This window comes from Eucyclogobius newberryi, unplaced genomic scaffold (assembly GCF_026437365.1).
Source record: "Eucyclogobius newberryi isolate DKJ021-1_F unplaced genomic scaffold, fEucNew1.0.hap1 SCAF_18, whole genome shotgun sequence".
Taxonomy (NCBI): domain Eukaryota; kingdom Metazoa; phylum Chordata; class Actinopteri; order Gobiiformes; family Gobiidae; genus Eucyclogobius; species Eucyclogobius newberryi.
In genome coordinates, this window is record NW_027315812.1 from 12,816,202 (window position 1) to 12,841,225 (window position 25,024).

Consider the following 25,024-nt stretch of genomic DNA (forward strand, 5'->3'; position numbering starts at 1 on the left):
CTAAACTCCCTGAAGAGAAGACAAGCAAAAGAGAGAAAGAGAAACAGGACAAAGAAGGCAAAGAAGCCAACTGATGAGGGAATTGAGGCGGTTCCAGTTTCTAAAGAGACTTCAACAGGACACGGACTCAGAACGCAGAGGTCCAGACGGGTGCAAGACTTCGGAGTCCAAAACTGAAGCTCCGGAAGGTCAAATTCTAAGGAACAACAGTAACACGACTGAAGAGGTGTCACCGAACGCACCGTCAGTCTGTGGTTCAGGGGCGGCTGAAGAGAACAGTTTATCTGAGCCCAACGACACGAGATGGCCAAATCTGAAAATGAAACACCGGCTGATGCTGAGGATTCCTGACCGGTGTAGATGAGCCATCCCAGGCCCAAGTTTTCAATCCTGAGAATGTAACCACAAGTCTGACAACACAGACTGGAACTGAGGCGCCCCACAGTGACCAGGACGATCTTCGTCATGAACTCTGCAGAGGAGGAGGCTGTCAATGAAGCCCAGGATGAAGTCAGTTTGATACAATGATACAGCGGATGTTCTGACCTTGGGTGAGCCATCCCAGCCAGAGCAGATACAAAATATGACTGCCCCCAGCAGCAAAAAGCCTGAGAAAAGAAAGAAGAACAGGCCCCAAATCATGTGCAATCTATGTGCTGTCGTGACACCTATTCATGTGCAATTACTGTCGTGATCACATGCAATCGTATTTATGTATTTATTTATTTATTTGTCTATGGGAGTTTTTGTTTATAGGAGATCTTCTACTGAAAGTGTTTTTCAGACTTCCTATAAGTGATCTGTTCTTTTCTTCTGTATCTACCTCTGTATCTTCCTGCATTGCACCAATGAAATTTCCCCATGTGGGACAATAAAGGATAATCTAATCTTATCTTATCTTAAATCCAACAACACAGACAACTGCAGTTAAGGATTCTGAAAGTCCATTCGTCTTGACCCGAGGAGGATGAACAGAGGAGAAAGGACAAGAAAAAGTCAGAAGAAGAAAACCTCTGTGCAGGAAGAGGAGGCCCAGTCCAAAAAAAGAAGAAAAAAATCAGAAGTACAAACTGGCAGAGCTCAAACCAAAGGCTGAGAAGACAAAGAAGAGACGATTTTCAGTCCGTGGCAATTACTGAAGATTCAGATGATGAAGACTATCCAGAAGCCACCAGCATGAAGAAGATGAAAAAGAAGAAACGTTAGGCTGGACGACAGAGAAGACCACATGGGACCTGAAGAACGTCCTTTATCTTCAAAAAAGCAAATCAAAAATGATGCATCTATTATGTGCACATTGAGTTATTCAAGTATTTCACATCATTGTAACACTTTTTGTCTTTTGTCTGAATATTTATGTGTTTTTATGAGTTGTCTACTGGGAAAGTCACTAGGACAGGCCCCTGTAACCCACGGGAACAAGCGCTAGAACAAATCAAACAACCCTAAAAGCCTTGTTTCACTTACAGGTCATCTACATAACAAGGATACGGCATCTGCTGGAGGTACACGCCCATCGGCCACTCCTTTCCTGTGTGAGTCTTTATGATGCCGTGCTCTATTATGTCTTGGAGGTAGGCAAAGCCCCCCCAAACGTAGCGTAGGTCATCCATGGGGTCCGCCCTGGGGCCGGGATCCCAATACCTGCAATACAGTTATTTGAATAGTTAACAGTAACAAATGAAGGTGAAAAAGTAGCAGTACATTTTATTGATGATTTGGCATACATTTTGAGTAAACTCAGCTTGAGTAAAATTAAGCAGAAATACTAAACTATTTATTGGCACTGGCCAGGATGTAATTTCCCCTTGTTTTGATCCATGTAAATGTTTGATTCTTTTTAAATTTTGATTAAAGATGGCTTTCAATCTTAAGGCTTGTAATCTGTGCCGTTTAACATTAAGAAAATACTAAGTTTTTGGTTATTTTCAATCAATAATCAATGAATCAATGTTTATCATAAAAAACACATTAAAATCGCAATACAAGTACATCCAAAATTATAAAAATCATATAAAAATGTATCTGTAAAATGTAAAAATGTAAAAATCATATGCACAAACCGAACTGTTTTAGCCCAGCCTTAATCACTGCCAGCGCAGGGGCTTGTCTCACGACCTCAGTTGGACTGTGCAAGATTTGAACTCCATGAAACTGGAACGCTGATTCCCCATGTTTAAGTACACAGATTTATCTATGATGCTGTAAACACGCTAGATTGTCGCTACGGGCAAATTATACGTTGTCCCGCATTCACTCTCACAACACACTCTCTTTCATACACACACTATTGTACATTTATCTGATTTTGACACTTTGATTTTGAGCAATGTTCTTCTGGGGCTAAAAAGCTGCTGATGTTACATTTTTTACTTGATTTGTAGGTGTTAGAGTGAGAGACTGGAGGTGACTGCTAACACTTTCTCCTTTTTATGGCCCAAAGTCTTGCTTGAGTTTAGTTGGAGAAAGTTGTTTTACATCCACACACAGATGTTTCGGATGCAGTGACAGAGTGAATCCACTGGTCCACATTCACCTACCATCAGTTTTAGTGTAGAAAAGACTCAAGCTGATCATTGAGAATTTGATAAACACTATTTTGTGAGTTACACGACCAGTAAAATGACCTCACCTGTCCTTGATCTTATTGGTGCGCTCCACCGAGTCAATGTCCATGCGTATTTTGAACATGACGTGAGGCGGGACATGATTGGTCCATGAAAACATGTTGGTGAAAGTCAGTCCAGCCCAGAATTTGCCCTCGTCTAAAAGGTTCAAGGCTCGGTGAGTGATGGCGTCTTCATCCGGCATGGGCACAAACTTATCCAGCTGCACACACTGAAACGACAAAACAAAAACCCAACTGTACAGCGATGATGTAACTCGTCTGAAATGTTCGGACTCAACAGCAATAATCGTGATACAACAGTTGTGACTCACCTATAGTAAAGTGAGTAACTGCTAGAATGAGTCAGTTTGGTAGTTGTAGTTGTGGAACGTTTAGAGCTGCAGCATGACTCGGATATGAAAATATAGTCACTTCACTTGTGCATTACATTTTTGCTGTGATGGACAGACATTTGCACAATAAACTGACTGTATTAAGGTAGAATCATTGAGGCAAAGAGTTATGACGTTGGTGGAGGCACCTGCTGGCATATTTGACCAATCACATACCATTTACTTATTATCCAACTCATTATCTAAGTTGTTGTAGGGGCGTGGTCTTTGCTAGGATTGTCAAAAGTATCATAACTCAGATACTTTTTGATACTAAAACTAGTATCGAAACTAGACTACAGTATTGATACGAAAAAATTCCAATAACAGGAACAAATGTGACCTTTCCTGAACAGTTTTAAAAGTATATTAAGCTTCATCAGAACGAGAATAAGTTCACAGTGTTTAATAAAGACGGTACTATTATTTTGTGTTGAAAATGTTTAAAAGCGCGCTGCCCGGTGGTCGAGTTCAATTCCAGACTCTGACTATTTGCTGCATATTCTCCCCTCTCTCATCCCCCATTTAAAACTGTCTTCTTCTGTCTAATAAAGCCTATGGGCCAGAAAATCATTTTAAAACAGAAAGAAAGAAAGAAAGAAAGAAAGAAAGAAAGAAAATGTTTAAAGGCTTGAACAAATAAAACATGTTTTTTTTTCATTTTATTATTTAAACAAAAAAATAAAATATATTCTTTAGTATTGAAATTGAGTTTGACATTTCAGTACCGTGACAACACTAGTGCCGGTATATCAAAGTACACTGACATATAAGCATTATTTTTCTGTGAATGTTGTATTATTAAGTCTATTTTTATTGTATTATTATTATTGGGCAATGAGTAAAGTGTTCAAAAGATCTTAAAGTCGTTTTTTTGTTGAGAAATCTATCTATACTTTACTAAAACATGTGACATGACCAGAAAAAATACAGTAAACCAAAAAGGGTTAATTCTGTAAAAACTGTAAATGCCCCTCTTACATTCCACGACCCCATAAATGCCACACACATGCCACGTACATACGAGCGGGCCAGCAGGCCAGCGCGGGCCAGCAGGCCAGCCGTCAAGCCCTGCGCTCATTGTGACCGCTCCATACAGAACCTCGGAGTGACAGCTGTAACTAATCGGCCCCAATCGTTCCCACTACACTCGTCACACTCAAGTGCTGTAAAGCTTCAACTTGGACAAAAACACTAAAACCGCACCAACCATCCACAAATCCACCCATCAATGCCCCCAGGTGCCCCCCGTGTCACCCCCCAGCGCGATAGGCCTCATCCCGATTAGCCGGCGCAGGCAAGGGGCCCAAATTTGACATTGTTTCAAACCCACTTGCACAAAGAAGACCGCGGAGCGAAGAACATGCCGTTTTTATCCCAAATACTCGACAAAAAGATACAAACGAGTCATTTTTTTTCTCATTGGCACCTGTGCGTTTATTCCCCATTTTTTCAGCACTTTTCTAAATGTTCGCTTCACATTAGGAGCTGGTTTGAGCACACAAGAGTTACACAACCGTCTGTATTGAAATCCCTAAAGACGGGGATTATTTGGTGAATGGGCCTGCCCTTGAACTTGGCATTTTTAGGTGCAGGGTGCGAAATAGGCCGCATTCCTCGCTGTCCCACATGATAAAAGATACTTCAAATGTCCAAACAAAGATCGTTCACACCTTGTTTAAACTTGGAACATCGTTTTAATGGCCAAGTTGGATGCTTTTGATAAGATAACTTTCCCAAAAAATACCCGTAGCCAAGCTTTCTGTCACGTTAAAGGTTCTCGTTCTTGTTGTTGCTTTAAAGCTATTCAAAATATGATCAAAATAATGTCCAAGCAAGGATAAAAAACTTCCAAACGAGTGTAATTTCTGCTTTTGTGGTCCATTTATTTTTTGCATAACCTGAACCAAGATGTATACCAACATTTACAGGCACGTTTCGGCACATTTCTGCAAAAAAAATGGTCGTTTCTGTCAATGTTTCCCCAAATCAGAGCCTAAATATAGCTACTTCAGCGTCAAAACGATACTCACGTCCCCGTAGTGGTTGAGCATTTGAATAACTTTATCGATGAGATTGAAAACATCTCGCCAGTCAAAGTTTGGAGCCCCTTCGAGCCGCTCGTCTGGCGGACCGTTGTGCAGGAAGTTGAGGATGTGTTTGGAGGAAAATGGCGCCTCCTCGAAACTCCTGTCAATAAAATCCCTCACGGAAGGATTGTACATGGTGTCCTGGACCGAAGACACCAAAAATAAACAATTACATCTTTTGAATTCATTTAAATCCTGGGAATGTGGGAAATAACATGAAGATGAAATGCAAGAGAATCTGTATTCATCAATATTCATTATTATGGTTAAGTATGGTTAAATCTGGTGAGTTAGTAGTCCAGATTTCCAACTTAACTGTTATTTTGAGCAAATATGAATTGAATTATTATGATTGTAAAAATATCTACATGAATATAAATAGCTATATATGTTATAAGAAATAGAAAATAAGCAGATACATGAGAGAGTTACAGAAAAATGCATGTTTTTCAAGGTAGTTATATGAGTGATAATACAATAGTAAGTGATAATAAGTAAGTTAGGAGAGTTTAATGCCATACTTTAAAACATTCCAGAGAAAGCAATAATAGTTCTATGAAGACAAGCAGGTTCTGGACCCCCTCACATGATGTACCTCTGACAAAGCAACTTCTGTTACGAGTTGCAAAGTCATTTCATCAAAGAACAAAAGAGAGAGGGAGCAGAGTGTGAAAGTGGAAAAAGTCAAGGGTGGAATAGTAGCCGACATTGACAGGAAAGGTGTGATGGATCCTGGAAAACTGGGACAAAAATGGTTTGGTCTTGAAATAGTTTGGACAAAAGATCAACATGAACGAATACGATGAATTGAAAAGGGGAAGCGGTGACAGATTTGAAAGGTTCAAACTGGAAACTTCGACAGAAATAGGTTTCGGGTAAAAGATCAGCTTAAAATAACAATGTAATCAATCTTCGAGACATCAGAAGAACAAACAAAAAGAAGATCAGACACAAAGATGATAGTTTGTCTCTACATTAAGGTGATTTTTTTCATAGATGGGAATAGGAATTAATTATACAGTAGCGTATTTGTCATTCTGGCCCATTTTATTGAATCAAAAACAGCAATCTAAATGTCTTGATTAGATTTAATTACTAACTTAAAAGTCGTCATGAAGTGAAAGTGTTGTGTCAAAGATGCGTTTCGTACCCGGAGCATCTTGACCTGGACGCCATCTTGGAAGAAAGTCCAGATTTGTGGAGCCACTTCCTCCCAGGCCTTCCCCAAAATCCTCAGCCTCTCCAGCTCCTCAAACGTAGTGTTGCCCTGGAAGGGACGATCACCGCATTTACTTTAGGGAAATTAAAATTGTGACTTTAAACTGGCCAAACCAATGATCATTTTATTATCAGAATCAGAAAAAGGTTTATTGCCGTTATTGCTGTTCACAAACATAGGAACTTTTGGTGTTAAGATGCAACATAAAACAATGACTAATAAAATAATAATAATAAATATAGCCGCAAGCGGCAATGATCGGCCCTCGCCACGCCGCAAGAGGTGGGGGCGCTAACGCGCCCCAATTGTCCTTTTAGTACGCCTACTGCTGAATCTGTGACGCTGTCACATCTTCCCCCCTTTGTTTAACCACCAAAAAGCAATTTTATTTTTAATTCTTGGCAAAATGTGCGGCTTTGCCGCACAGACACCGTGACTCTTTGAATAAAAATGTGGATAACTTTTGATGGTCCACCCCTGAAGATGAGTCTCACCAAATTTCAGGTTAATAGGGCTGACGCCCTAAGAGGAGTTTGTGAAAGTCTAAAGTGTAAACATGTCCTGGCGATTTCCCCATTGGAATAACATGGAAGGTTTCGGTCATCGTTACGGCAACGCCATAACAATTATGACATGGGTCTCATTGACTTTTTTGATGGGGATGCTAAAATTGAGTTGTGTGTCAGATTTCATATAATTTCGCAAAACTAAACATTTAACCTCCATGTAAAATCTGTAGGGGGCGCTGTGACTCCAAATGAATTTATTTCACTTCAAGTAGGTTTAGGGCAAAGAGTTTAACAACTGATTCTAATTTGACGCAATTCGGACTTTATCTGCGCAAACGGCAGAAATGTAAAATTTGGGAGATTTCTGAAATTCTTGCTACAGTTTGCGGCTTTGCCGCACAGAGACCGTGAGAGGTATCGATGTAATTTGAATAACTTTTGATGTCCCACTCCTCAGTAGCATTTTCACCAAATTTCAGCTTTTTAGGGCCAACGCCCTGGGAGGAGTTCGTAAAAGTACGACGTTTGGAAAAACTCCGAAGTCATGCTTAGCCATTTTTGAAGCAATATGGCCGACATTTGGTTGGGCGGACGGCGTTGCCGTAATAATATTTTTTACTTCTCTTGTCACCATCTACCTCTGCGCCAAATTTCATGATTCTACGATCAGATTTTTTTTGGGTCATTTCCCATCTCTCAATGCATTTTTGGTACATTTGGGGGCGCTGACGCGCCAATTTTTTTATTTTAGAAAAGGGAAATAGCCAGAATGTAGAGAGGCACGATTTTTAGAGGTGTGCAAATTTTTGTGACTTTTCGTCAATGTTCACTGGGTGAAAAATAGGGGGGTTGGTCCCGAGAAGAAAGAAAGAAAGAAAGAATAATATTCCGATGCGAAAACAATGTTTCCCATTTTTTCAAATATCATAAACTATACATTTTCGGAAAGCGCGAGCGCTTTCCTACCTCATGGTGTGGGTCCCTGGTCACTGACGGGTACTTTCGTTAATTTTGAGTGGGCTCCGCCCACTTTGTGTTTTTGGCCCTCTATACAGTAATAATGTTCAATTTTTGCATTACATGCTTATATGCACGGAACATGCAAGAGATGGGGAACGTATTCCTGAGCTACTTAGCGCAAATGAGTGCTTTATATGGGGATGACGACCGCTTCGCGGTCGTCATCTCAATGTAAAGTGCTTGTTTAGTGCGCACTTTTGCACGGGCTTCGCCCGTTTACAACGGTAATGTTCCATTTTCCTACTACTAATTAGTATGCACAGGGCGTGCGTGAGTGAAGGAGTGCGTTAGTGAGTGTTTGGGAGTGGGCGAGCGCTTCGCGCTCGATTTCGTGCGCACTACGTGTGCACTTTCGCAGCCTTACGAGATTAATAGGCCTCTCGCCAGCTTGTGGCGCTCGGGCCTAATAATAGTAACGTCTAAAAAAAAAAAATCAAAATATGCACAAATTAAGAATTTACAAATAAAATAAAATAGAAATAAACTTGGTCTCAGTACGTACACAAAAATGTACAGATGGTCGAAAATTGAACAGTGTGTGAATAGTATTGGTAGAGTATTGTTAAAGTGGTTCTGGTCTGGATGGGGAGTGGCCTCCTGCCTGAGGGGAGTGGCTTCCTGCCTGAGGGGAGTGGCCTCCTGCCTGAGGGGAGTGGCTCAAATAGTCCATGTCCAGGGTGAGAAGGCTGTGATCCGACCTTCTCGTCCCAGAGCCCTGAAGACGTACATGTCCTGCAGAGATGGACGTCGGCAGCCGATCACCTTCTCAGTCCAAACATGCCACAGTGAGCAAAAAGTCTCTGGCAATGCTGTGGCAAATTAAGAAAGAGGATGTATATTTAATTGTCTTTTATAAGGGAAGCTCTACAGAAGAAAAGTTAAACCAACTACGGCCGTGTAAACAATTTGGCTTTCGAGTATCTCTGCGACAAGGCCTGAATCCAGACTAAACCAAGCCTGAATCTGGACTAGAATAGACTCATATCAAGCTTAATAATAACAAACTTGCATGTGAACCAGATATAAACGGAGGGAGTTTGCAAATATACAGCAAGATTAGAGTTAAAATAAATAAATCATGTTTTATCTATCCAAATGTGTAGCAGAAGAAACCCACAGTAGAGTTTTGAGGGAACCGTCTTTGCCATTTGACAGTGCGACCCATAAAAAAAGCCAAAAAATAACACAACATTATCCAGTAAATGTGTAGATATAGGTATGTTACTTATGGAAAAAAAAAGCCATGCGCTGTGGAAAACAAAGCTCCTTTATAGTCTATGTTTACAAGCTTTAACGCAACAGATTAACCTCTCAGCCACTACTCTCTCGGTGCAATTAAGATCCCAATCTCTTCCCCAAATCTCGGAGAGAGAGAGAAACAAAGAGGGCATTACAGGTCGGAAAAGAGGAAACTTGAGTGTGTGGTTTTCTTTGTGCGCAGGGTTAGGGTTCTCTGCGACAAGGCCTGAATCCAGACTAAACCAAGCCTGAATCTGGACTAGAATAGACTCATATCAAGCTTAATAATAACAAACTTGCATGTGAACCAGATAAAAAACGGAGGGAGTTTGCAAATATACAGCAAGATTAGAGTTAAAATAAATAAATCATGTTTTATCTATCCAAATGTGTAGCAGAAGAAGCCCACAGTAGAGTTTTGAGGGAACCGTCTTTGCCATTTGACAGTGCGACCTTTTAAATTGTGCTCCCTTCTAGAATCCACGTCGATATACTTTCCCCTCGCCCGCCACATATCGAAAACCACTGTATTTCGCAGATAAAGCACAAACCCCGATATGACCGATCACTTTGACCTTGCGTCACTCTCAATGTCGAGCGCACAAACTGTCACACGTCTAATCTGCCGCTGCATACCGTTCCCACATTAAACCGCCCGTAAAAACAGGATTTGCAAAGACAACAGGCGAATTCTCACACACGGAGCAGCGTTCCTGCGGGCCTGTCCAGATAAGCAGCCACCTACCACAAAACACTCCAGGGCTGGTGTCAAACTGATACATAATTACAGAGAGAGTGACTATTGTGAAGCAGGAAGAAGTAGTGAGTAGTCATCCAAACAGTAACTCAATAAATGACAAAAAGTACAACGTGTAAACAGACTGTAGCCTATTTATTCATATGTAGGAACAGTTTCTGGAGGTAATTTCGTTGAAAATAGAAAGTTAAATCCACACTTCAGAACTTTCTCCATGCAGATAGATAGGTTTTATGCCATACTGTGGATTTCCCTGCCCAGATATGAGTCAGGTTTGTGGAGATGCAAGCCCGCTCACAGTAAAGAGGACATTGTCTTTATACTTTAGACATAAATCAAGAGTAACCTGGACATCACAAAAAAACAAACTACAGACCTTTACACTAAAATAAAAGACTTGTCGAACATTACAACCGGACTGCAATTAAAAGCACAGACAAAAACGATACAGTTTTATCTCTGTGCGCGTTAAACCTTTGTTTGAGGTTGAAATAATGTAATAATTCTGATTGTTTTGAATGATTTATATTTTAAGAAAACATTACACCTATTATAGCTTCATACGTGGCGCACCTGACCCAAATAATGCAAGTACTCCATGTTTTATTGTGAAAGTTCAATCAATATCACTCTCAAATGAATACCACACATGCAATAACACTTTGAATCATGTACTAAGACACTTTGCATGTTGTACTACAGTGTTTTGCCCTGGCCGCATTCACTACTGGCTATTTTGGTATTCAGGCATGTGCAGTGGGGGATGAAAGCGCTTAAGAGTACACCCAATTAAACGCCTTCCTCTTGTGTGTGTCTGATTTTGGGTGACAATGAGGACAATGGGGCCCCGGGTGACAATGGAGGCGGTTGGTGAAAACTAGGCCCAGTGCATTCAGCGTGGCCAGTGAATCCCAGGCAGGTTCCCACCACAGAGAGCTTCCTCATTCCCAGAAGGAGTTAAAAACAGCGAGGGTGTCCGACAGTAAGAAGACAGTCCGGGACATTCTATAGATGAGTGAGAACAGTAATTAGGCCGGCGTTTAGTAAATTATTGACACATATTACAAACTTCCCGAGTAACATTGTTGGAAAAGAGAAACATTTTGGGGAGACCTTGTAGAAAAAAGTACAGAATGTGCAAAAACAGATGTATTCATCAGAATTTTGGCATTTTGATTGGCTCTTTTATTCCTGGGGTTTTCCAAGGCGACAAACTCTGCAACATTTTGTTCCAGGCAAAGAAAAAAGTTTTAGAATAAATCTAATAAAACAAAAAATATAGTCAGCCTTGAAAGTTGAGTTAAGGAAATCGTTACTACACAAAGAGGGGGAATTACGTGTATAATACTGATGCCACATACTGTGTAGAAATGATCAAATAATTCTGGACAAAAAATAATATATTTAGTCAAGTACTAAACAATTTAGATTTTCTGTAAAAGCAGGTTAAAAATGCAAGTTAAAAACAATCCGTAATCTTCTAAATGAGGTGATATTTCTGCACTTTTATGTTAAATTTTATGGTCCATTCTCTTTTGGTGCAATATTTGAACCTGAACCTTTTTCAGGCACATTTTAGCTCATTTTGTCATCGGAAAATCCTCACAAATTCTCATTGCCCTCCCTTAAGTGCTGGTGCTTCTTACATAACTTGTCTTCTCTTCCCTCTGCACTTTTTCCATTAAAGGCAGCCTAGCAAGAAGATGAATGACTGTTTAAAAGTGGATGATAAGAAGCAGTGATAGGATGAGTTGAGTTGCAGGAGCCGCCGTCCCATAAAAAAAGCCAAAAAATAACACAACATTATCCAGTAAATGTGTAGATATAGGTATGTTACTTATGGAAAAAAAAAGCCATGCGCTGTGGAAAACAAAGCTCCTTTATAGTCTATGTTTACAAGCTTTAACGCAACAGATTAACCTCTCAGCCACTACTCTCTCGGTGCAATTAAGATCCCAATCTCTTCCCCAAATCTCGGAGAGAGAGAGAAACAAAGAGGGCATTACAGGTCGGAAAAGAGGAAACTTGAGTGTGTGGTTTTCTTTGTGCGCAGGCCTTTTAGGACAGACTCCGCTGCTTACATAACAGCGAAAAGCTATGGCGCCACTGGACTGTGCACTAGTCACTACAGCCGATCAGCTTGTGCGCCTCCATAGCGACTCGGCCATCCGTGACTGGCCATTCCCTATAGGGCATTGAGAGGCACGTATCAAACATCCGCGCACAAAGAGCTGGACATGGCCCCGAGGAAAGCTGATCCGCTTTTTTGGGACAAAATGTGTTGAAGTGTGGCGTCAACTGAGTCAAACTCGGAGGGAGTCTTGGGAGGTTTGGCAGGGTTTTCTTTTTAACTTATTGACCATAATAGAGGAGTTTTAAACAAGCGAGCCGTGGTTTATGTCGAAGACGAAGGAAACATCATCAGAATACATGATTGTTGCTTATAAATCTTGGGCTGCATTGGTCAAATTCTCCCACACTTGGTTCAGATTTGTCCATGTAAATTAACAGGCAACCGTGAAATTACATTTTTGACAAAACAGTCAAAATCCTTTGTTTTTCTTCTGATAAACACGTTCTAATTGATGGAGGATATTTATTTCTCCCTCTAAGTTTCATGAGCAGAATCTAAAGCAATCACACAATCACTCGCTGCACTGTTCACTTTCTTTCTTTCACTAAAAATAGGCTTACTATACACACATTTTACAGTAAAATGTGTGTATAGTAAGCCTATTTTTATTTTTATTTTGATCCCATAGTAGATTTAAATAGTTGTTCTCCATAGCATGCTCTTTTTTGATGTTATATAGGTTGTTTTATCATCTTCATTGCTTTATGTTACACCGAATCACCAAAGCAAGTTCTTATGTTTGTGACTTCTGTTCATTGGCAATAAACCTTTTTCTGATTTCTGAAGTACCTTTGAGTCATTTTAAATAAACTGTGCATGTACTATCTTTTGACACGTACATTTTTGATGATCTTTCTGACGGCCGGAGAGTTGGGCGCGTAAAGGATTTTTCCCATCACCATTGGCTTCACTGACTTCCACATGATCCTTGTTGCAGGGTCTGACTCCAGCTCTCTCATCATGTCGTTACAGAAAGAGGCTAGAAATACATTTTAGAGACAGATAAAGTGCACTGGTTATACTACTAATGACTTTAATGCAAGGATTCTCAATGGAGGTTCTAGGGCTGCATAATGTTGGAATCATAGTAGTTAGAGTAGTATTGCAATGGTAAATTTATAGTTTATGTTTTAAGATAAGATAAGATAACCTTTATTTGTCCCACAATGGATACATTTCAATGTTGCAACACAGATTAGGTACAGAAGTATAATAATAAAGAAACAGATAAATAAATAAACTCTTGTAAAAACCTCTTATATTCTTATAATAAAAATAACAATCTTATTTACAGCTGTCATATGTTACAAATAAGGATTCCGTTCCGTCTGCACATTTTAAAACCTTTTCAGAATACAATTAGACCGTTTGCACACGTTTAAAGAGGTCTACACTTCAGGGTTGACAGGTTTCTACACAATAAGACAGATCTTTTTTGTTTGCAGAGTACTATTACCTAAATAAATGCAGCTTTAGGCCAGTTCTGACTGACTTAAGTCCTGGTTTAACTTATTCATTTGTTCAATTCTGGTTTCGAAACTCATTTTGACATTGATACAAGTTTCACAGTGCAATTTATCTTGATTTAGTCCACTCACTTGTGCTGTTGTCATAGGTGTCACTCACTCGTGCTGTTGTCATAGGTGTCACTCACTCGTGCTGTTGTCATAGGTGTCACTCACTCGTGCTGTTGTCATAGGTGTCACTCACTTGTGCTGTTGTCATAGGTGTCACTCACTCGTGCTGTTGTCATAGGTGTCACTCACTCGTGCTGTTGTCATAGGTGTCACTCACTCGTGCTGTTGTCATAGGTGTCACTCACTCGTGCTGTTGTCATAGGTGTCACTCACTCGTGCTGTTGTCATAGGTGTCACTCACTCGTGCTGTTGTCATAGGTGTCACTCACTCGTGCTGTTGTCATAGGTGTCACTCACTCGTGCTGTTGTCATAGGTGTCACTCACTCGTGCTGTTGTCATAGGTGTCACTCACTCGTGCTGTTGTCATAGGTGTCACTCACTCGTGCTGTTGTCATAGGTGTCACTCACTCGTGCTGTTGTCATAGGTGTCACTCACTCGTGCTGTTGTCATAGGTGTCACTCACTCGTGCTGTTGTCATAGGTGTCACTCACTCGTGCTGTTGTCATAGGTGTCACTCACTCGTGCTGTTGTCATAGGTGTCACTCACTCGTGCTGTTGTCATAGGTGTCACTCACTCGTGCTGTTGTCATAGGTGTCACTCACTCGTGCTGTTGTCATAGGTGTCACTCACTCGTGCTGTTGTCATAGGTGTCACTCACTCGTGCTGTTGTCATAGGTGTCACTCACTCGTGCTGTTGTCATAGGTGTCACTCACTCGTGCTGTTGTCATAGGTGTCACTCACTCGTGCTGTTGTCATAGGTGTCACTCACTCGTGCTGTTGTCATAGGTGTCACTCACTCGTGCTGTTGTCATAGGTGTCACTCACTCGTGCTGTTGTCATAGGTGTCACTCACTCGTGCTGTTGTCATAGGTGTCACTCACTCGTGCTGTTGTCATAGGTGTCACTCACTCGTGCTGTTGTCATAGGTGTCACTCACTCGTGCTGTTGTCATAGGTGTCACTCACTCGTGCTGTTGTCATAGGTGTCACTCACTCGTGCTGTTGTCATAGGTGTCACTCACTCGTGCTGTTGTCATAGGTGTCACTCACTCGTGCTGTTGTCATAGGTGTCACTCACTCGTGCTGTTGTCATAGGTGTCACTCACTCGTGCTGTTGTCATAGGTGTCACTCACTCGTGCTGTTGTCATAGGTGTCACTCACTCGTGCTGTTGTCATAGGTGTCACTCACTCGTGCTGTTGTCATAGGTGTCACTCACTCGTGCTGTTGTCATAGGTGTCACTCACTCGTGCTGTTGTCATAGGTGTCACTCACTCGTGCTGTTGTCATAGGTGTCACTCACTCGTGCTGTTGTCATAGGTGTCACTCACTCGTGCTGTTGTCATAGGTGTCACTCACTCGTGCTGTTGTCATAGGTGTCACTCACTCGTGCTGTTGTCATAGGTGTCACTCACTCGTGCTGTTGTCATAGGTGTCACTCACTCGTGCTGTTGTCATAGGTGTCACTCACTCGTGCTGTTGTCATAGGTGTCACTCACTTGTGCTGTTGTCATAGGTGTCACTCACTCGTGCTGTTGTCATAGGTGTCACTCACTCGTGCTGTTGTCATAGGTGTCACTCACTCGTGCTGTTGTCATAGGTGTCACTCACTCGTGCTGTTGTCATAGGTGTCACTCACTCGTGCTGTTGTCATAGGTGTCACTCACTTGTGCTGTTGTCATAGGTGTCACTCACTCGTGCTGTTGTCATAGGTGTCACTCACTCGTGCTGTTGTCATAGGTGTCACTCACTCGTGCTGTTGTCATAGGTGTCACTCACTCGTGCTGTTGTCATAGGTGTCACTCACTCGTGCTGTTGTCATAGGTGTCACTCACTCGTGCTGTTGTCATAGGTGTCACTCACTCGTGCTGTTGTCATAGGTGTCACTCACTCGTGCTGTTGTCATAGGTGTCACTCACTCGTGCTGTTGTCATAGGTGTCACTCACTCGTGCTGTTGTCATAGGTGTCACTCACTCGTGCTGTTGTCATAGGTGTCACTCACTCGTGCTGTTGTCATAGGTGTCACTCACTCGTGCTGTTGTCATAGGTGTCACTCACTCGTGCTGTTGTCATAGGTGTCACTCACTCGTGCTGTTGTCATAGGTGTCACTCACTCGTGCTGTTGTCATAGGTGTCACTCACTCGTGCTGTTGTCATAGGTGTCACTCACTTGTGCTGTTGTCATAGGCGTATTGCCCGTGCGCGCTCCGGCTGCTGATGCCCAGGAAGGCTTTGTAGTTGTTGTCTTCGTACCAGTTGTAGGAGGTGACTCTGGAGAAGGCTCCCTCGGTGTAGCCGCAGACCAGGCTGGAGGCCGCCGACATCACCTCTCTGAAGGACACGTCGCTTTGGAAAAGAGGAGTCAAAACCTGCAGGAGTTCCAGGGAACTACTCCTCTGGAACAACTGTGGAGCAGGACAAACGTCACAAGTGTTAATGTTGTGATGGAGCTTTTGGGGAAGCTTTGTTGAGTTTTGTCTTTAGAAGGAAGACACACTTTTAAGAGGACATGTAAACTATTTAGAGTTTCTGAAATTGATTTACTGTACGTTTAAATGACTAAATTCTAGAGTTTTACAGAAAGTTTATTGGTATTTCCTTCCTTTCTGGCAAGTTCTTGTACAAAAATGACAATTTACCTCTCATTTTACACAGTCATTATGCAGGAAAAGTAAAAAAAGAAGTCTTGTCATTGCAATATAACGTTGGACTCACAAGGTTTTAATCTCTTCATTATTCAAGGGTCAATTTGTTTTTTTGTTTTTTTTGTTGTATAAAATTTCAAGAAAGGGGCAGATATTTATTTAAAAAAAATCTGCTCTCTGCTCCTTTTCGATTGTGATGGTCATTTATGTTAACGTGAATAACCCAAAATTGAAAAAAATAAATAAAGAATGAATGAATGACTAAATGCACAAAGATTATGTCGACTTGACAATCACTGAAGTTTACTGGTTAAACATAATGCTAAATTGACTGATGTACGGTATATTCCTTTTTATAGTAGTAACTTGAAAAAAATAAACAAAGATCACAGATGAATTAATGAAAGGCATGATAAGGATTGCAATTGTGTGTACACCAAAACAAACTGTATCCATGAAGACTGATAGGAAAACCATATTCAAGCTATTATTGAAGATTTCACTTGTTTATTTAGGCTTTGGTCCTGTTTCCATCCGATTGTTGATGAATCTGTTTTGAACGCGACTGAATTGCCAACTCTGGATTTAGCCTTCCTCGTACGCACCGAACATGCCCCCGCCGTCTGCGTTTGGCGTACAGACCAGGGAGAGAGGAAGCAACTGTTTCCTGACCGGCTAAAAATAGCGGGAGGTGAACTTCTGAATGAGGCTGGGACGGTTCAAACTCACCTCTCGCACTTTTTCAGTCACGGCGGAGATGACGCGCACCCACAGGCGAATGTCGATGCCGCTGGAGTGGTTGTCGAGCACGCGGGGAAGCTGGCGAGATTAAACGTAATATACTGTTAAATTGCAGTGTTTGATTATGAAAAAAACAGAACGGAAATCATTGAAACAAGTACATTTGTATCGGCAAATTGAATATGTGGAGAAAGAGCACATTTTTCATGATTTACTAGTAACGTTTTGTGATTTATTACTTTGTATCAATAGGTTTTGAGGGGCAGAAAGTGGGGCTGTATTAATAATCTTTTTTTTTATTGATTGGAGCAATGATTGTAATGATAAAATCTGATTCAGATTAACTGTACATGAAAGGTTAAGCAGCTTTTATTGAAATACAATGTGTAGTTTGTGGTTGAAGTGCATGTCATAGATGGTTTTATGGGATGTTCTATGACTCAAATACGGTTCTTTTCCATTCAAATAAAGAATAGGTTGATTTTAATCTAAGTGCCACATGGTATAAGGGTTCACAGGTCATTTGGACAATGTTTGGGCCGAAAGTTATGGATTACTGAACAAATGAGGAACCAATTGACTTGTATACGATGCACATAATATGAGAAATACAGTATTTTCATCATAAAAGTTCACCTAACCTTAATATCCACGATAGATTTTTTTACTAAATTAAGAAAAACTGCATAACTTGACCAAATCAGAACAAATATACAGCTATGTAACCGAATGCTCAACCAAAAAACCTCTTGTGTCCACAGTATGTTTAAACGGTTAGACCCGGCTGGAAGGAAATGACTGAATCACTCCATTCACATTCAACAGCGGGAAACTTTATCTGCTGACTGTAGCTTTCTCCTGAGGATCCGTGGGTTTACTCAGAGATCTCCCATTCACTGCAAACACAATGGGCTAAAGGTCCAGGAAGCAGACCGAGGCCAAGGCGCAGGGACCAGGAAAAGACATCCTTCCTCTGCACATCCTCACTCTCTGAATATGTGGGAAAGAAAGATGCATCGGGGTCTACTCTACTGCTTTGGGCAAATATGAATGTGATTTAGGCCTGGGCAATATGAGCAAATACAAAAAAATTATCACTTTTTTTCCTCACATTGATTGATCAAGTTTTTTTATGTTATTTTCATATTATTCGTCTTATAAAAAAATCATATAAAGATGGATTTCCTGAACATATCAAAGCAGATTTTAATTGTCATTCAGTAGAAAAAAAATGTCAAAATTCTTCTTCCAACGTAACAAATAATAAAAAATAATACAGAAAAATAATAGTTATGGAACATTTCCATGTGATACGACACAAACAACTGATCATGTAACGGTGGAATTATATTTTCCGTCCGTTCTACATCTCCCGTAATCAAGTTTATGTTCATTGGTGCATTTCAAGTGGATTACAGTCAGTCGGATGGAAAATAGTAGGCCTCTTTTGGCCTGTTGCCCTCTCATTGTCTCTGAGGCTGATCCCGAGCCAGCTCACGGTGTTTACCTCCCGTCTACGCTAAACAGAGGCGTGTGTCTGCGCTGAGCTAATTACAGAAAAAGGTCACGTCTGTCTGCGCGGCTAATGCCAGTGTTTCACAAGTTCACTCTCACCGGAGTCTACTTAAGGCAACGAGGAGCATTAAAGCCGCTCTTACCGTTTGATATGATGAGTGGCTGAGAGTGTAAAAGGTTTTAATGGACACAAATATGCAACATCGGAGAAAAAACAAGAACAATATGCATTAGAAGACATGAGACCCAGGCATTTTCTGACATTTTTCAATTTAGGAGTGAACTGCACCACAAAACCCTATAACTCAGAATAAAAGCTTTAAATTACATACATTTTTTTAGTTAAATTTAAACTCTACAGTCCAAATAGAAAAGAAATCCCTTCAATTTCAAGGTTCCTGTGATCAAGATGTGCTATAAACGTATCATTTTAACGCGGTTGCTGTGTTTTTCTAACAAATACTTCACAAAGACAACACAAAATAACTCAATATAAATTCTTCTTCTCCACAGTTGTTTTGACAAAGGAAGTATTTGTCTTCTCACGTGAGTCACAAGCCACTAACAGCTGCTGGCGGTTTTTATGTGTCTCTCGGCCGGGGCCCGCAGCCTGTAGCTGCGAGTTTGCTTTTGGCACACCTGACAAGATGTTGACATGACATCAAACCTCAGCTCCATCCAAAGTAAATACTAATATAGCACATCATGTCCTTAATCCACACCCGGCATTGTTAATTATGTTGTTTATATATTTTTTTAATAAATCATTCATAACATAGTACTATTATTTCATATTATTGCTTTGATATAAGATAAGATATTCCTTTATTGTCCACACATGGGGAAATTTCATTGTTGCAACGCAGGTAGATACAGAGGAAAAGGACAGACACTCTTAATAGAAAAACTCTTAACAAAACTTTTATAAACAAAAACTCCTATTGACAAAACCTCTCATTTCCTAATAAGGAATGGGGGGGGGGAAATAAAAATGAAAACAGCTAGCGTAAGACAAGATAGTACACTTTTTAATAATGATAAAATAAACACTCTATTTTCATCAGTTATATGCACATATCATAGTAAAGTTACAATATCATAGTAAAGTTGATATTGTGTTGATTTCAATCCCGACAAATGAAACTGAACGGGTCAAAATGAAGTTGTATTGAATGTAATGAACAAATACATGAGCAAAGCCATTGTTGCCATTTGCTATATCAACTCTCAGTATCATATTATTCACACATGCTGCGTATTTACTCTTAACTTTACTCTTACTTAACTAACATTTAACCCAGCTCACAGTGTTTGAACCACACATTAAAACACATTTCTAGAATTCTATCACTTTGGCCCACTTTCATTGCTTTCATGGCCACTATTATATACTACTACAACGTGTAGTAGTATGTGTTTAAGTGTTGTAAAAACATGTGTGTACTGACCAGCTTGAAGACCTTGAAGAAGTCCACACTGGCGTAGAACTTGTCCTCGATGACCTGCAGCCTCTGTGGGGTGAGGATGCACATGGCGTTGCGGACGGCGTAGAGACCTTTGTGACTCGAAAACACCAGAAATCGCTCTAAAAGGTCCAAACTGCAGGCAATGTCTTTCAGATGGAGGTCTGGGACTCCAGAGGCAAACTGGAATATGGACAGAATATGACAAATGTGTAAATGACGGCTGACGCTGTAAAACCTATTCTATACATTCAATAATCTATCTCACACACTGAAGATACTACACGAATATATACGGCAAAACTGACAGCTTTGGCAATGTATTTTTAATCACACTTTACAACAACATTATGTAAATTCCTGGGATTGTCTGATTCATTATTAATTCAAAATAACCAAAAATTATAAATCGCAGAGGAGTATAAGTCGCACCAGCCAAAAAATGCATAATAGAGAAGAAAAAAAACATATAAGTCGCACTGGAGTATAAGTCGCACCAGCCAAAAAATGCATAATAAAGAAGAAAAAAACATAAGTTGCACTGGAGTATAAGTCGCATTTTTGGGGGAAATTAATTTGATAAAATCCAAGACCAAGAAAAGACATTTCATCTTGAAATGCAATTTAAAATAATAACAGATTACATGGTGAATAGGTGTATGTATGCTAACGCTAACGCTAACACCTTCAGCTACATGAGGCACAGACAGAACTGTGGTAAGTGTCTGGTATGTTAACGTAACATATGAACAGTTATTCAGATAACTATAGCATAAAGAACATGCTAACAAGTTTACCAAAGCATCAGTTTTACCCCAAATCACTAAATCCATTGAATTCTTCTTCCTCTGTGTCACTTCTAAACAACTCCACAAACTCCAGAGGTAGAGGAAGTGCAGATTCTTCTTCTGCATCGCTTAGAGCCTAGAGCGCCCTCTTGTGGTTGTCAGTGTAAAAATAATCAACATGTGAAATGCGGTTGTGTGTGTGAAAATAATGTATAATATCACATATCAGTCACTCTGGAGTATAAAACCCGGCCAAAACTATGAAAAAAGATGCAACTTGCAGTCCGGAAAATACTCTCAATAAATCCAATAATAGCCTAAGGTTTTTACTAATTACATCTCATTACACATCATTTTGAACACAGTGAACAGAGCGTCTTGTGTGTGTTGTACATTGCCGTTCTTTGGCTCTTTGTGGATGGATGGTTTGAGTGTACCTGCTCAGGCCTGATCTCCGCCGTGACCAGATGGTTCACTACAGTCTGTGTCAGAGGGATGTCTCTCAACAGAAACGACGTCAACATCTCGTCATCTTTCAGTATGTGCTCCACCTTCACTCCGCCGCCTGCGCAACAGAGCAACGTTTTCAAATTCATCACCGTCGTTTTGTGGAAATCGACAGATAAAACACGGATGATTTGATGATTCCCTTTTACCCGACCACGACACAACCACAACGAGGCGGGCGGTTTGATCTCTGCTCGGAAAGACTTAAAATGTGACTTTTAAGCACCACAAATTGTATATAATTTACGACCATCAGTGCGCAGTAAATGAGTAATACGTTGTAAAGTGCGTTGAGTATCACAACTACCAGTGATTGTGCCACTCTGCTTTGAGGGACTGACTTGTTCCTTCTGTTATATCCTGATTTACCGTTCAATTTACAATGTTTGTATCGCCTTTTGTTGGCTCCATAGGGAATTTGTTCAAATTTTTATGTCGTATTAGGCTTAAATAATAACATGTGAGTCGTAGATTGTCGAATAATTAACCTCTTTGACACATTATAAGGTATTAGAACCGAAACGCATTGTGCTATTGATTTATTGCTGAAGAAGAAGAAGAAGAATATGATGAAGAGGATGAAGAGGATGAATATGATGAAGAAGAAGATGAAGAATATGAAGAATATGATGAAGATGAAGAAGAAGAAGATGAAGATGATGAAGAAGAATATGATGAAGATGATGAAGAGGATGATGAAGATGATGATGAAGAATATGATGAAGATGAAGAAGAAGAAGATGAAGATGATGAAGAAGATGATGAAGAGGATGAATAGGATGATGAAGATGATGAAGAAGATGATGAAGAGGATGAATAGGATGATGAAGATGAAGAAGAAGAAGAAGAAGAAGATGATGAAGATGAAGATGATGAAGAAGAAGAAGAAGAAGAAGAAGAAGAAGATGATGATGAAGAATATGATGAAGAGGATGATGAAGAATATGATGAAGAGGATGAAGATGATGATGAAGATGATGAAGATGAAGATGATGAAGAAGATGATGAAGAGGATGAATAGGATGATGAAGATGATGAAGAAGATGATGAAGAGGATGAATAGGATGATGAAGATGAAGAAGAAGAAGATGATGAAGATGAAGATGATGAAGAAGAAGAAGAAGAAGAAGAAGAAGAAGAAGAAGATGATGATGAAGAATATGATGAAGAGGATGATGAAGAATATGATGAAGAGGATGAAGATGATGATGAAGATGATGAAGAAGAAGATGATGAAGACGAAGATGAAGATGAAGAAGATGACCACATGAATGACACGCGCTTTGTTACAGTTATGAAACCAGCAGTATTAAGGACTTAAACCGGTAATAACAGCTTGGTTTGTTGAAATGCGTCATAGTTTCCCCTGGCAGGTCTGAGCATGAAGGTTTGCACTGCCAGACAAAGTGCTTCTGTGGCATCGATCCAGGCGCAAGACCTGGAAAGCAGCGTTACACGGTTTCTCTCCAATGGCAACAACAAAGCAATGGACAGACAATAGAAGCACTGGAAAAACGACGACAGGAAACTGAAAGGAAAAAGCTGGAGATCTGTGAAGATGTTATAAACTGCAGAAGTCTATCCTTCCTGCAGCTGCAAGACTTAAACATCGACTTCAAAAAACATGATGTGCTGAAATGACTAAACAATGCAACACCGCTGTTTATTTAGCTAATCTTAAATAGCATTGTATAGTAGAAAGAAAGTGTATAAAAAGTTGACTGTTGATCTGTTTATTTTGAATTATTTTCAGTTTATCCAAAGCTAATTTAAGTGAACTGTCTTATTTACGAGTACTTTCAATCAGCATAAAATATCTAAATAGTAAAAGATAAGCAGATGAATGTGTTGTCTTTCACAGTGACAACAATAATTAGCTCTGTGATAACTTGCTCTGTCTTCTTTTTAATTCATAATACAGGCAATTATGACGATGAGTTCATTAAAACTTAATCAAATTTAAAACGGAGCTTAAGATGGAATAGTTTCTTAATGTCAGTAAAATCGTGTGGTCTGGAGCAATGTTCGGACTTTGAAGGAGAAAATATGACTAGTTTTGTGTTCAAAGGCAATGATTAAAAGTCTGTATTGTTAATGTGCCGGAATTTAAAACTGAAAGACATTTTTGTGAGATTTTTCTTCACAAAGAACTAAAGAATGTGTGCCTCGGTATTTATTTCACCATCAGGGAAACATCTGTCAATGCAAATAAAGATAATGTTTCTATATTTTGCCTGGGGAGAAGTCCAGGGTTACGGGCCGTGTGAACCGTCGTACCGCTAAATAAACAACGCAGCGGTGGCAAAAGTAAGGAGCTTAGTGTACAACGAGCCTTCTTTAAAGCAGGTGAAGCACAGTAATCCTGTTACACTGGACAGACACACAGACGGGACGGGACGGGACGACACAGACCGGGACATGTGCTCATGAGACACAGAGCAACATTTAGAAGACGTGTGTTTGAAAAGTAGAAGTAGAAGTAAGAAGAAGCAAGTTGCAGTACACAAAGTAACTGCTTTTAGTTTAGAGTCCTACATAATTTCTCTGCAAAATTAAAACAAAACAAAAATATATATATAGGCCAGAGTAAGACATAACTACAACGTGTAGATTTTGAAAAGGTGTGTAGATATGTTGTAAAATGTAAAATATATTTAATTTGTCAACAAAATACATACACTAGCCTCCCCCTACATATAATGATATAGACCTAAAACAAATAAATATCACTTTATAGTTAGATCTTATGTATGAACAAATACTTAAACATTATTAAGGCTTAGTCACTGCTTAATTAAGGGGTTAAGGAGTTAAGGTTACGGTATAATTAAGCTGTGACTAACTCCATGAATCATAATTAATAAAAGTAATTATGAATTGAGTATTTTTTGAAGTTTTATTAAGGCTAACAAAAGTACAGTTATTATAAAATATTAAAAAAGATGCCTATAAACAATCAGAAAAATATCCAAACTACTTTCACAAGCCAAACTAAATCTAGACAGGGGCCAAATGCCATGTATAAAAGTGGTATTTTGTTGTTGTTGTTGTCGTTGTTGTCGTCGAATAACTGACCTGTGGCTTGTTCTGGATGTGTGCGCAGAGTGTCCATGAAGTTGCTCATGGCGTTGAGTTCCCTCCAGAGCTGCCCGAGCTGCTGGAACTCTGGATCCGTGAGCAGCAGCTCCTGGGCGTCCGAGTACAACCGGGCCAGACTGAGGGGAAACCAGACCACACATTCAGAGAAGTGACCCCTATTATAAAGTAAGTGGCATTCCAAGACTAGACCAGGGCAAAATTTGAACTCAATCAGGTATAAAACTAGAATACAGATGCCTAAACCCACAAAAATAAACAATTGAAAGTTCTGGATTAGTTCTAGCACTAGTTTTGTAAAAGTTGTTATGACCATGTCTTTTTTGCACTTTTCTACATTGAAACACACAGTGAATTTCTACTTTTGTGTCCTGGATGAAGCGCACGAGCACAATGGGGTGTTTACATGGAGTTGTTGTAGTTGGACACGAGGCCGTGCGACTCTCCGCGAGTGGGGAACTGGAAACACGGGTTGTTGGCGTTGCAGAAGATTCCCTGGATCCACGGCAGGACCCCCGCGGAGGGCATGGCTTTGTTTGGGAAGTGGCCTAAAGTACAGGACACGCTATCAGTGCAGGCTCACCAGAAGCATTCATCAGCCCATTTGCAAAGGGTCACACAGGACAATGCACTGCTTTACCTGATCCTTTAATGCTTGATT

At 40.2% G+C, this 25,024-nt stretch overlaps 1 protein-coding gene across 2 annotated transcripts in view; it reads right to left on the minus strand.

Annotated features, from left to right (window-relative positions):
- The window catches only part of LOC140364429 (retinal-specific phospholipid-transporting ATPase ABCA4-like), a 55,086-nt gene that overhangs the window by 26,731 nt on the left and 3,331 nt on the right, over nt 1-25,024 (minus strand). For both annotated transcript variants that reach the window (XM_072450558.1, XM_072450557.1), the window contains exons 4-14: nt 24,770-24,911; nt 24,343-24,482; nt 21,198-21,325; nt 19,958-20,155; nt 16,983-17,072; nt 15,779-16,013; nt 12,808-12,947; nt 6,241-6,357; nt 5,034-5,231; nt 2,633-2,838; nt 1,468-1,644 (exon numbers count right to left, since the gene is read on the minus strand). In XM_072450558.1, the coding sequence (XP_072306659.1) occupies nt 1,468-1,644; nt 2,633-2,838; nt 5,034-5,231; nt 6,241-6,357; nt 12,808-12,947; nt 15,779-16,013; nt 16,983-17,072; nt 19,958-20,155; nt 21,198-21,325; nt 24,343-24,482; nt 24,770-24,911 (1,771 nt within the window). The remainder of the gene's footprint in view (nt 1-1,467; nt 1,645-2,632; nt 2,839-5,033; nt 5,232-6,240; nt 6,358-12,807; nt 12,948-15,778; nt 16,014-16,982; nt 17,073-19,957; nt 20,156-21,197; nt 21,326-24,342; nt 24,483-24,769; nt 24,912-25,024) is intronic.